General features: G+C 46.5%; 1 protein-coding gene across 1 annotated transcript; it reads left to right on the forward strand.

The window, feature by feature from the left end:
* Positions 1-867: 867 nt before the first annotated feature.
* On the forward strand, positions 868-10710 carry slc17a9.L (solute carrier family 17 member 9 L homeolog). Its single transcript, XM_018237030.2, has 13 exons — positions 868-1167; positions 3558-3755; positions 4330-4469; positions 5866-5965; positions 6120-6250; positions 6572-6668; positions 6832-6928; positions 7799-7886; positions 8015-8049; positions 8856-8971; positions 9242-9297; positions 9442-9471; positions 9731-10710. Exons 1-13 carry the CDS (start codon positions 1052-1054, stop codon positions 9886-9888), a joined length of 1362 nt encoding a protein of 453 aa, XP_018092519.1. The 5' UTR covers positions 868-1051; the 3' UTR covers positions 9889-10710.
* The last annotated feature ends 2580 nt before the right edge of the window (positions 10711-13290 follow it).

The following is a 13290-nucleotide window of genomic DNA, read 5'->3' on the forward strand; positions in this document are numbered from 1 at the left end:
GGCTATTTAACCATTTTTGTTGCTGCCAGTTTTCTGCTTCCCTATGTTGATGGTTTGAGGCTGCTGCACTTGGACCACAGCACCAATCAGTGAGTTTTTCCCTACATTCAGTGTCCAACCAACTATGTATTGTACCCCTATAGTAGGTGATATCAGTTCCCCTGGGCTTCCTGTACAGTGATGCCCCCATTCCAGGAGATATGTGGGCTTCAAGAAGAAATTGACCCATTGCCATATCACTGCCACTGAGTTTCAAGCACAGAGTGCCCTGTGCCAGTACGTATTGGTGTGCCAGTCGGCTAGTACAGGGTGGTGCCCCATGGAAGGAGATACCAGTGTTCAACGCTCCCAGCACTGAGTAGTGCCCTTGCCCGTAGGTATTGTTTACCCTGGCTTCCAGCCCAGAGCGTTGCCCCATGACAGCATATACTGGTGCCCCAAGGCTCCCAGCACAGAGTGGCACCTCATGCCATCAGGTATCAGTGCCCCTGAGCTCCCAGAACAGAATGGTATCCTATGCCAGCAGACACCAGTTCCCCAGGCTCCTAAAACAGAGCTGTGCCCTATGCCAGCTGCCGGTATTGGTGCCCCGGGCTCCCAGCACAGAGTGGTGCCCGTGCCAGTAGGTATTGTGCTCCCAGCACAGAGTGGTGCCCAATGCCAGTAGCTATCAATGCTCCCAGCACAGAGTGGTGCCCCATGCCAGTAGGTGTCTGTGCCCCCGGGCTCCCATCACAGAGTGGTGCCCCATGCCAGTAGGTATTGTGCCCCCAGCACAGAGTGGTGCCCAATGCCAGTAGGTGTCGGTGCCCCCGGGCTCCCAGCACAGAGTGGTGCCCAATGCCAGCAGGTTCTGTGCCCCAGGGGCTCCCAGCCCAGAGCAGTGCGTTTCATACGAGCAGGTATCGGTGCCCCAGGGCTTGAGCTGTGAGCGATGCAGAGAGCTAACAGGAAGCCGGGGCTATAAGTGACACGTGGAAAGAAAGTTTGAGTGAAACAGATCCCTCCCAGCTGCAGAGAAGTCTCAGCTCCGCTCCCCGGCAACTTCCCGATGGCATCAACATCCCTGGGGGGCAAGATCGCGGGCTACCAGGGCCAACTGCTGGGCGGTGATGTGCAAATCCTAGAGCGGCTACGGAGGAGCAGCAGAGACCCCTTTTGGTCCAGGTAAGTGGCCGCCATAACGCAGCGCAGTTCGACCCCCCGCAGTAAGGCGCCAACATAGGCAAGGGCGCCGGCGCTACTCACACATCCCTGATACTGGCACCCCTTTTATGGAGGCTCGCGCCCCTATTCACCCAAACACAGCAGTTCTTGGATTATCGGAAATTCCCTGGCTCGCGGAGCTGACGCTCATTTTCTATGCCCTGCCTCTGGATATGTAAACAAACCAGAATGAGAATATATTGCCCTAGGGACAGAACCACAGAATACTCTGCACCCATCGCTGAGTAAATGTTGTTTTCATCTTGGTAACCCAGTCCTGCAGGTATTTGCCACTACCCCTGCTTAGTGATCCCCAGCCATCGCTGCCCTTACCTACCCACCCACCTATTTGCCTACCCACCCACCTACCTACTTAGCTACCTACCTACCCACCCACCTACTTACCTACCACCTCTGTTGGCGGATTCACTACTCCTTCTACTGGGATTTATATCCAACACTCATAATAATTAAAATAATAGTATTAGGATTCCCCAGTCCTATTTATTGTGAGCACTGATAGCCCCCATAGTAATTATCATAGTTATGGGGTACAAGGAGATAACCAATAAACCTAGGGCCCGTGACTTAGTACCCTAAGTGGGTGCGAAATGCGTAGGGGGGATGGAGATGATACACATTTTTTAACTTTGTATAAATAAAATATATTTTTGACTAATCCTCTCTGGTCCTGTGGATTCGTTTGAGTGCTGGTCGGCCCTGCTTCCATTTATCTGAAAGCTTTGGGTGCCATGTAGGCAGGGCAGCCATCAGGGGGGGACAGGGGGGGAGAGTTGTAGGGGGCCCGAGGGTATGGGGGGCCCGGTCACGCCACACTTACTTGATTAGCCGGGCCCCCGATCTTTCTGAGAGCTGCTGACTTCGGGAAGGCATGGACGTTTAAGGGGCCCTGGCCACCAATTTTCTTATAATGTGGGTGGGGGGGGCCGTGACCACTAATTTTTTTTCTCATGTGGGGTCCTAGCCACCAATATTTTTTTATGGGGGGGCCCTGGCCACAAATGTTTTTTTATGGGGGGCCCTGACCACCAATATCTTTTTATTTTTTATTAACATGTGGGAACCCTAGCCACCAATATTTTTTTTGTTTTTTTACTGTGTGGTGGGGAGGGCGGACCTGTAGGTGGGGCTTGAGGTGGGCACAGCCCAGGGGGCCCAGGAAATTTTGTCGTACGGGGCCCTGCGATTTCTGATGGCGGTCCTGCATGTAGGTATGTGCTAAGGTGGGATATTACCAATTATTTCCAGTTCTGAGGGCTCATTTACCAATAAAGGACATTTTTGGACTAGTGTAGTATCTCATTCCAATCAGAGATGCCCTTCTTTCATTCTGACTGTTAAAGACTTACCAGACCAGTGCACATTTGCCCAATTTTAGTGATGAGCTAATAGTTATAGCCATAGATTATTGGAAATGCCAAAGTGGGATAGCCTTTAGACTGTACCAAAGTGAACTCTAGTTGGGAGATATTGGCACGGTACAGTACAGAGAGAGCAGCATTGCATATTGGTACATTTCTTGGTGCCGGTGATACATTTCTTTCTTTTCCACCCTGTAGCCCCAGGCCAGGAGGAACCTGTTTAATATTCAAAGCCTGTGGGTGGTGCCTGAATTAGTGGGTGTTTGCAGGACCAGATAATCTTGTTGACCTTATCCCCAAGGCGGACACACACTGTGGCTTGTATCCAGGGCTGTATCTATATATTGGCTTCCCTGGGCTGTAACTAGGGTGGCCCTGGACAGAAATGCAGCCCTGCTTGTAGCATCTGATTCTAAAGCTGGCCATGGACGCAAAGATGCGATCGTAAGAATCCTCGATTCTTAAGATTTTCGGACCTCGTGTGGAGAGTCCCGACATTTTTCGCCCCATGGACATCGTAAAGCGTCTATGGCCAGCTTTACCCAACAAATCTCCAAACTTCACTGCAGGGAGTCAAGTAACGTTACCTGGGTTACTGGTGGTGCTCAAAGTCTCCAGTAGCTCAGATAAGGCATATGGTACAGTTTTGGCTAATCCCAGTGATACAAGGGATGAACAAGATGATGTAATTGTTACACACAGTGATGACATTGAACAGTATACAGTAAGTCTTGGTAGAAGTCTTGATGTGTAAACGTAACAGCTTGGCTAAAAACCTAAACCTAAAACCTATAGATATCTACATAAAGCAGAACTTTCATTCCTAGGCCTTGCAGGACTCAGGTCATTTGAGCAGCTTCCCTGCAGGCAGTCAAGGGATGTTGTAATGTAACAGCTGATAAGATGAAAGTTGTCTGCATCTGAGCAAATGCTTCCTACTATGGTCTAAACCCCAGTTACACTTTTCAGGTGGGAATCCCGAGTTTGGACTGCGACCCTCCTGGTGGGAACATGTCTCCTGTACTGTGCCCGTGCCAACATGCCAATCTGTGCTGTAGCCATGAGCGAGGACTTTGGTTGGAACAAGCGTCAGTCGGGCATTGTCCTCAGCAGCTTCTTCTGGGGTTACTGTCTGACCCAAGTTCTTGGGGGGCACCTGAGTGACAAGTAAGTACAGAATGTAAAACCTACTGATTTCACAATGCACTCGCTAAGGGAGAGACACTTGTTCATTACAGGCATGTGATTCCCCAGTTTGGCCACCCACATTGGGAGCAGGGCTATTGTATTCCACATTTGGAGGTTAAAACCTGTTAGACCTTGACAGGCTGTGATAGGTGCACTACTACCTTGACATGACCATTACATTTTACAGCATTGTTGGTATTCCAAGCCATCACCAACACATACACATGTTGGTTTAATTAGTGTGGCTAATTAGCATCACATTGCACATTCTTAGAATTCCACTAGAGCTTTGTAACATTTCACTGGAATTGGGTGGAATTCTTATTGACTTAGGATGGACATACATGGGCTGATGCAAGGGGCCACAAAGGGGTTGTTCATGGGCACTTATATGATGTCTGTGAGTTTGGCCTGCGGGTTGATAAGTTGGATACTGAAGAGTATTGCCCAGTGTTGGCCACGTTAAGACCAGATTCACGAGTTAAGGGTTGAAGGGTGCAAGTTTTGTCTCATACGTATTTGTATAATTTTTGTTCTTCTGTTTTGTCTTCAGGATTGGGGGAGAGAAAGTCATTTTCCTCTCAGCATTGACATGGGGTCTAATCACAGCCATGACCCCCCTTGTTGCTCACGTGACCTCAGTCCCTCTAATTCTGGTCAGTGTCCTCCGCTTCCTGATGGGATTGTTGCAAGGTAGGTGTGTGTGGGGGGGGGGCTGCAGCAGAACTAAGCAGAATTTATTCCAAATCCAAATGGCTTGACATGTCTAACTCAACAGACAAATAAGATTGAAGGTTCACAGGCAACGTCTTTTTTTCTGGTGTAACTCAAGGAGACTTTAATTCCATTGTGAATTAGTCATGGGCTGAAGAGTTGAACCGGCCGACGCTGATGTCACTTGGGGGCACATTTACTTAGCTCGAGTGAACGTTTTTTTTGGCTACTTCGACCATCGAATTGGCTACTTCGATCTTCGATTACGATTCGAACTAAAAATCGTTCGACTATTCCACCATTCGATAATAGAAGTACTGTCTCTTTAAAAAAAACTTCAACCCCCTACTTCGCCAAGTAAAACCTACCGAACATCAATGTTAGCCTATGGGGAAGGTCCCCATAGGCTTTCTAACAAATTTCTGGTCAAAGGAAAATCGTTCGATCGATGGATTAAAATCGATCGAAAGATTTTTCCTTCGATTGTTCGATCGAACGAATTGCGGTAAATCCTTCGACTTTGATATTTGAAGTCGAAGGATTTAACTTCGGCAGTCGAATATCGAGGGTTAATTAACCCTCGATATTCGACCCTAAGTAAATGTGCCCCTAGTTGTCTAGTTACTCCACAAAAACATCTGCCAGTTCTTTATATGGGATTGAACAGTAGAGCAGGGGGTGATGTCCCAGTCTGTAATGAACAGTTATATGTATATCTCTATTTTCAATGCCCACACTACACAAATCAGAGGGCTTCACATATTCTGTCTTGGCTATCCTTCCTTCACTTGGCCCCTATTCCTCTACCAAGCATGTTTCTCCTCTTATCTCTTCCTTTGCACTTTAAGCATCACTCTTCCCAACAGGTCTTCTCCATCTACTGAGGCTATCAGTTGGCTTGCCCTGAAGGCCACTGAGTGAGGCCAGAGGAAGGGCCCTGAGTGATTGTAATAGAGAGATGATTGTTGGGGACAGGTTTGGAAGTAGATACTGAGAGAAAGTCCCAGATGAGAGCTTAGTGATTGTGAGGTTGTATAGGCAGGTTTGGCAGAAGATACAGAGGGAAGTTCCCATGTGATGTATGGATGAAATGTTGACTTAGGTTATGTTGGCATGGAAGGCTGAAGGAAACTCGTTAACTAGAGGCTACTGCGTTGGCAAACCCATACTCCTTACTTGTGATGTCCATGTATGGGCCCCACATGCAGGAAGAACAGACATGCACCTTTAATCAATTGTACAAATATCTGTCTGCTAAAAAGAGGATGGGGTGTTGGGATAAGGCTGAAGTCTACAGAAGTCATTGTTCCCATCTCATGACACCGTTGGCCACTGTTGCACAAATGTAGCCATTTCTATGTTTATCTTCTCCAAGGTGTCCATTTTCCTGCTCTGGCGAGTCTCTTCTCTCAGCGGGTTCGCGAGACCGAGCGTGCCTTCACCTGCAGTACAGTCGGCAGTGGATCTCAGCTTGGGTAGGTACCTGGGTCAGCTTGGAGTAATCAGCAGGAAGAGCTCATTGAGTTCCTAGAAAGGGTTTGGGGTGAAAAGTGTTGGTGTATCTGGGAATAAAATCTGTGGTTATAAAGGAGCAGACCTCCAGCCTCTAAATCTGGATTCCTTTTGCAGGACTCTGGTTATGGGTGGAGCCGGCTCACTGTTGCTGGAGTGGTACGGCTGGGAGAGTGTTTTTTACTTTGCCGGATTCCTCGCCTTACTCTGGGGGTACTGCCTGAGCACCTACCTACTAAAGGAGAAAGGTAACACAACTGTCAGCTGCTGAGATACAGAGTCATAGTCCTATAACCATAGCAACCAATCAACTGTTAGCTTATACTGGGCTGGTGCAGTCAGAATGATGAGAACAAGAATCTGGTTGGTTGTTTTCCTTTCTCTTGGTTTCTTTTGGTTAACCTCCCTGTTCCTGTAGTTAATTTGCACCCTGTGTCCTTGTACCACCTTAATGTGCCCAGAGTGGGGGTCCAAGGGGGGTCCAGTAGCTGTTTGTAAGTTCCTGATGCCAGCCATACAGTTCCACCCTGTGCTATATCTGACCCCAATCTTCCCTGCTTTTTGTTTAGAGAGAATTGTGACTGTTGAGGATCTGAAGAAATGTTTTGCCGGTTCTGCCCAGGCCAACGGTCAATGGAAGAAATTGTTCAGGAAAGCTCCTGTGTGGTGAGTGGGAAACCAAATGTGCTACTGCCCCTTAGTGCCACCTACTGGACAGTTGTAGAGAAACGATATGGCAGCTCCTGTTTATACTCATAGTACTAGATACACTAACAGAGAAAAAAGGCTATCCTAGGATGGGACATTGATGTTTGTCCCCTTATTACAGGGCAGTGATCCTGGCCCAGCTCTGTGTTGCCAGCACGGCTTTCACAATCTTCTCCTGGATGCCAACGTTCTTCAAGGAGAGGTTCCCGGAATCCAAGGTAAGGCCCCACGGTAGCCCAGGGGATCATTGAGCAGGTTTAGTGTGTTTCCCCTTTAAACTTTTCCTTGCCTGAGGAACACAAGTGCTTCTGAATTCTTTCAGGTGCCCCATGCAATGACAGTTAATAGAAGTGACAATGTTTGAGACACACTTTATATATAAGGGCTGCATACCCCTCTGGCCATTGTTGAACTGCAACTCTCCGCATCATTTAAATGCCAAAAAGCAGATGATACACCTTTGTATCCAAAGTGAACTGCAGTGCTGAGCAAGACACCAGGGGGGAATGCAGAGGTGCAGAGCAGGGGCCAAGGCAAGGATTCCAGAAGCTTCATGTGATTGCGGTGCACTAAGCGTGTCATAATATAGCAACCACAGGGGCCTGACCTTCCCTTCCCCCATTTCCTCTTCCTGGTGCCTGAGGAATGTTCCAGTTACACTGCCCATATTGTTTATTGTAGCACAGATATAATGCCCCCTATCTGCTCCCTATTCCGGTATTTAACCCCTTCCCCTGAAGAGCAGTTCTGCCTGTAGGCTACGAGAGTTATGGGCACACACTGACATCTAGTGGTGATATGCATGAGCTGCACAAAACCATCACTAAGAAGCAAGTTGGGTGTTTGCTACAGGCCAATGTATTGTAGTTACTTTGGTGCTGCTGTGAGTGTGGGTGTCAAGATGTTATAATGGATGGCACTTTTCCCTTGTGTAATAAGCTGGCAGCAAAGCTTTATTAACCTGCTGCCACTCTTCCTCCTGGTGGTTTTAATACCCTCTGCTCTACCCCCCTCTGTGGGTTTCACCTGCACCTCTAAACCTGACCCAAACACATAACCCATTTTCCCATGACTCTCTTTCCTTGTAGGGCTGGGTATTCAATGTTGTTCCCTGGCTCTTTGCTATACCCGCTGGCATTCTGAGTGGGCTCCTGTCTGACCATCTCATCACCCAAGGTAGGTAACTGGCATGTGCATGGGAGCTGGGTACTTATCTGCACACTGTAGGGGTGGTGAGTTTCATGAATGGGAGCCAATTAATGGCCCCTTTTAAACACCATTAACCCTTTCTTTTCTCTCATCAGGTTATCAGACAGTCTGGGTGCGGAAACTTATGCAGGTGACAAATGTCTCTTAATGCACTTGGCACAAGGCTGGCTAACATGTTTTATGCCCATTACATGTATTCAACTACAGTAGAACCCCCATTTAACGTTTTTCAGGGGACCAGGAAAAAATTATGTAAAATCCGAGAAAATGTGAAATCAGTAAATTGTATTAAAGCAACTTTTTTTTTCAAGTACAGATAGGATATAAGCACAGGAGTCCATTTTACTTTGGGACACAATATTTACTCTGCTAATAACAGGGGTCAAGCATTGCACCTTAATATTAAACTATTGGGGGCATGTGCAAGGTCTCTCTGTCAGTCACATACACAACCTAAAGCAATAAGTGATTGGGGCAGGACTGTATAAGGGGCAGACTCATTGGAATTGACCATTTACAGGCAGAACCATGGCAAAATATACATCCGGTTAGTATAAAAAAAGCAGTTTTTGGGAACATCAATTTTGATGTAAAATCCGGGAAAACATTACTTAAACTCAAGGAAATGCACGCATTGAAATGCATGATAAATTGGTGGGATCACAAATAAAAAAATGTAAAATGCAGGAAAATTTAAGATCAGGGGACTTAAAATGGAGGTTTCATTGTAAATGCCTTTTGAATGCCTGTTATGCAGCAATTGCCCTCATGTCACACCCCATAACACACTTGTTATACACCTGATATCTGTTTTAAACCTGTTACACCTTTCTTTATATACCTGTTACACCCTCATTACATGCCTGTTACATTACACCTCTCGTTACACACCCCTCTTTACACGCTTGTTACAGACTTGTTGTGTTCTATTCACAGATCGTTGGGATGGGATTCTCTAGTGCGTTTATCTTCTGCCTGGCTCACACCACCACTTATCATTATGCAGTGGCTTTTGCCTCCGTGGCACTTGCACTACAGACTTTTAATCACAGGTAGGGGCATAGTACCACAGCATCCCCAGATCTGACTGTTCGGTGCCATCACGGCTCTTTAATACCAACAACTTTCAAATGATTCTGATGCATTTTTTAGGGCTGCACAGAAATCAGTACAGTCAGCAGCTGCTAATTTACAATGCAGGCGTAGGATTTAATATGTGTTTTAATTAAAAGAAAAATGAGCTGATGCCCATGTGAGTTCCATATCTTTTTTTCTAATACATTCTAAAACAAATATACCCCCACCCCCTTCTTTTCTTTCAGTGGTATCACCGTTAATGTGCAGGATCTGGCCCCAACCTGTGCTGGCTTCCTTTTTGGTAGGATGGGCTCTTCCTTAGGGGGGTGTTTTGCATAAAGAGGGGTGTGGGTGTAAGGGGTGTGTGTGGAGGAGAGTGAGGGGTGCTGGGTTTCCCATCCTTAATTTTGTTTCCTATATCAATAACATCTCCTCTCCCCTACAGGTGTGGCCAATACTGGAGGTGCTTTGCTGGGTAAGTTAAGCTGCTGGTTTAGTTCATTCCTAGGCCAAAAGTCAACCAGTTTTTGTTGCATCTAACCCATAAGCCTATGCTTCATTGTCTTCATTCTTGTGGGCTCAACCCCAGCCACTAGTCAGTGAGAGAGGAAAGCAATAGCAATGCAACAGGAGGCAGATAGAGGTTTAGGTTATTGCTTTTCCCAGTTGGTTTATGGCACACGGATGGTGTCACGGTCGGTTCATACTCTTCCTCTCTCCCCCCCCCATAACAGGAGTGGTTTTGGTCTACCTGTCCGGTTACCTGATTGAAACCACTGGGTCATGGAGCTCCATGTTCTACCTTGTGATTGTGGTGAACCTGATGGGCCTTGTTGTCTTCCTGGAGTTTGCCAAGTCAGAGCGAGTGGACACGGAGACCATTCACGTGTAGGGGGGAGATCCCACGGTTTACAAGTCAACAAAGCCCCTCTCAGGCCTGGGCAGAGGATGGAAAGTGGATTAAAGGCGAGTGGAGGGTCACCGAAAGCAGGATGCATCTCCACTCTCAGCAAGGTCAAACTACAGATTTTACTTTGTGGCTGGAGGGCAGCGTTCTCCTTTGCTGGGGCAATACACAGCCGGGAAATTGTTCTCAACAGAGGTCAATACAAAGGAAGGAAAACAAGTTATGTTCTGAAGCAGCGTGAAGGGCAATGGCACTATGGTGGCCCTGGGGGCCAGTCTTGGGGACCAATTTCAAGTGACAATATATTATTTATTTATTGCAATACAATACATTCTTGCCGGCCCTTCATTTCCAGAAAGTGTCATCATACATATTTATTATTTATTTGCTCTGGTGATTGCCATTTAAGCATTCTGATTGGCTCATAGCATTTGGGCCACTCCTCATGGATGCTTTCCCTCTACTTTCCCTGCTTCTGAAGCTTTGCCCTCCAGCAAAGGCCGTTGGCACAAGCAGATCATTTCCTACCAGTCGCTAATTTGAGTGGTGTAGCAGAACTTTTGTTTCACCTGTTGGTCAATACAAGACATTGCAACAAAACTTAACAAAAAACAATGGCAGCTTCTGTGCCCAGAGAGACAATCAATCAAGAGCAAATGTTCAAAGGGCAGAGACTGCAGTATATACAGATCTATAATTTATATATATTTAATAGCCATAGAGCTCAGATGTACCGTGGAAAATATTTTATCCTATTAAACATGCACACAGGATCCTCTAATCAAGATGCTGTATGCACTTTCCTCAGCCCTTTCATTGCCCAGCTGCTTAGCATTTACTGGGGTTGCACACAATGAGAAATAGCACAGCTACTATTGCCATTTCCTACTTCTGTGATTTAACATGTCTTGCTATGGCTTACACACAGTTCAGCAATGCTCATATTAGTAGTCACAAGGCTGAAGGAGAGATAACATTTTATTTTTCTGTCTGCAGTTCTATTGGGTCACCCCCCCTTCCAAGATTAAAAAAAAAAACAGAATTTCCTGCCTTTGCCGGGTGCATACAGGGACCTGTCTGGGGGATCCTGCATGCAGGTTATTGTAAATAGCTATAATTGTAGGTGTATTCTTTCTGCCCACCATATGGGGGCGCGTGTGATATCAAATGAATTGGCTAAGAGGGAACGCCATTCCCACACTTCCTATTTATTATTTATTGGATTGTACTGAAAGCCAAATATACTCGTCCTTTCCTGTTTCATTAAGGGTCAGGCCACACAGGGCATTTTGGGGAGATTTGGTCCCCTTGGCGACTAATCACCTCGTTTTTGCGGCGACCAATCTCCCCAAACACCTTCCCTGAATCTGCGCCGGCTAAAATGAAAAAACGCTGGTGCTAATCACACGCGGCCTCACGAGGAAACTTCGGGTGACTTCGGGAAACGAATCGCCCCGTGAGATTAGAGCCGGCGTTTTTTTTTTTTCAATTTAGCGGCGCATATTCAGGGAAGGCGTTTGGAGAGATTGGTCGCCGCAAAAACGAGACAGAAAAACAAAATGTCTCTCCTTCAGCCTTGTGACTACTAACCGGCGCTAATCACACGCGGCGATTCGTTTTCCGAAGTCGCCCGAAGTTTCCTTGTGAGGCCGCATGTGATTAGCGCCGGCGTTTTTTTCATTTTAGCCGGTGCAGATTCAGGGAAGGCGTTTGGGGAGATTGGTCGCCGCAAAAACTAGGCGATTAGTCTCCAGGCGACCAAATCTCCCCAAAACGCCCTGTGTGGACTAACCCTAAAGATTTTTTGGCCTGAGCGTTCATCTATTTTAGGGTTGTCCGATTGTCCGGCTGCCTTCAACTCCCAGCATCCCTAGTCACCCACTGTTTTAACGGTTTGTGAGGTTTCCTAGCAGCCTGTTACACTCACCGGAGCACCGGATCTTTCAGGTCCCCTTTTCCTGGATTGTACTAAGGTGTCATCTCACCTTTCATAGTCCTGGCACATATTTGTGCCACTGAGACTTATGGGTAATCCATTCCACACTGCTTCTTGCATGATCCATTTCCATGTCTGTGTGCTACAAGATTACACTGGATGAGGAAGGGATCCCATAATTCAGTAGCAGCTTTCCCCATAGACTTTAAAGGATTTTTGGGGTTGTGAATGCTGATCCCTGCTCTCAGTTACATTATGGCAGTAGGTGGCAATAGAGCACTTGCATGTTACACTGAGCCCAGTCTAATATCCTGGAGAGTAACAAGTGACAGCTGAGCTTGCAGTCAAAGTGGGAGATGTGACTGATTGCCTCTTATGCCAGTAGTTGGGTTTCATATGGCACCTGAGAGCAGTGGGCACTGACAACCATCATAGTAATAACATAAAGGGTTGTGGTATGATACAAAACCCCAATGTTTGCAAACAAGTGCCATAAGGATAGATAATGAAAAAACATTTTTTTTTTGGTGAACCGCAACTCCCAGCATGCTTCAAGAGTTCAAGGTTGTGCGCTGTTGGTTTCTGGCCTGAAATATTCGACAACACAATTACAACAGAAAGAAAGAACATGTATTATTGCATCCCCTGCCCCCATAGCCCCGACAAATAGCTGTGCCCATATGGCCTTGCTTCCTGCCCACCGTATGGAAAGGTTAGCGCTTAGCTGAGCTAATATCAGACATTGGCTCACTCCCAGAGGCCTTTGCTCTGAGCCAAGTGGACAGATGGTGTCAGGCCATTGGCTTAGCCAAGTGCCTCCTGCCACTTGGGCACTGTATGAATGGTCAATAGAGTGCTCTGCCCTGAACTGGGAATGTTTGTAGGCTGCTGCCTGGCACTGTTATTGCTTTTGTCAGATGTAGGTGCTGCTACAGTATATCATCTATTACCAGCAGGTTTACTTATACTGTATATTCTATTGTCTATTGCACACTTAATCTATATTCTTTAACAGGGCAGCAAATATTCGTGTGTTTGTGTCCCTTCTTCTATTGCACTCTAAGTGCTGCTGCTTTTAGTGTAGCATCGCATGTACTATATCTGTATCTATATATTATACAGTTACATTATGTGCATATATGATATGGGGGTTACACTGTGACAGTGGTTGGAGGAAAGATGGGGGTTTATCTGTGCCTATATATTATATAGTTACATTATGTGCATATATGATATGGGGGTTACACTGTGACAGTGGTTGGGGGAAAGATGGGGGTATATCTGTGTCTATATATTATACAGTTACATTATGTGCATATATGATATGGGGGTTACACTGTGGCAGTGGTTGGAGGAAAGATGGGGGTATATCTGTGCCTATATATTATACAGTTACATTATGTGCATATATGATATGGGGGTTACACTGTGACAGTGGTTGGGGGAAAGAT

The sequence above is a fragment of the Xenopus laevis genome, chromosome 9_10L (genome assembly GCF_017654675.1).
Source record: "Xenopus laevis strain J_2021 chromosome 9_10L, Xenopus_laevis_v10.1, whole genome shotgun sequence".
Taxonomy (NCBI): Eukaryota; Metazoa; Chordata; class Amphibia; order Anura; family Pipidae; genus Xenopus; species Xenopus laevis.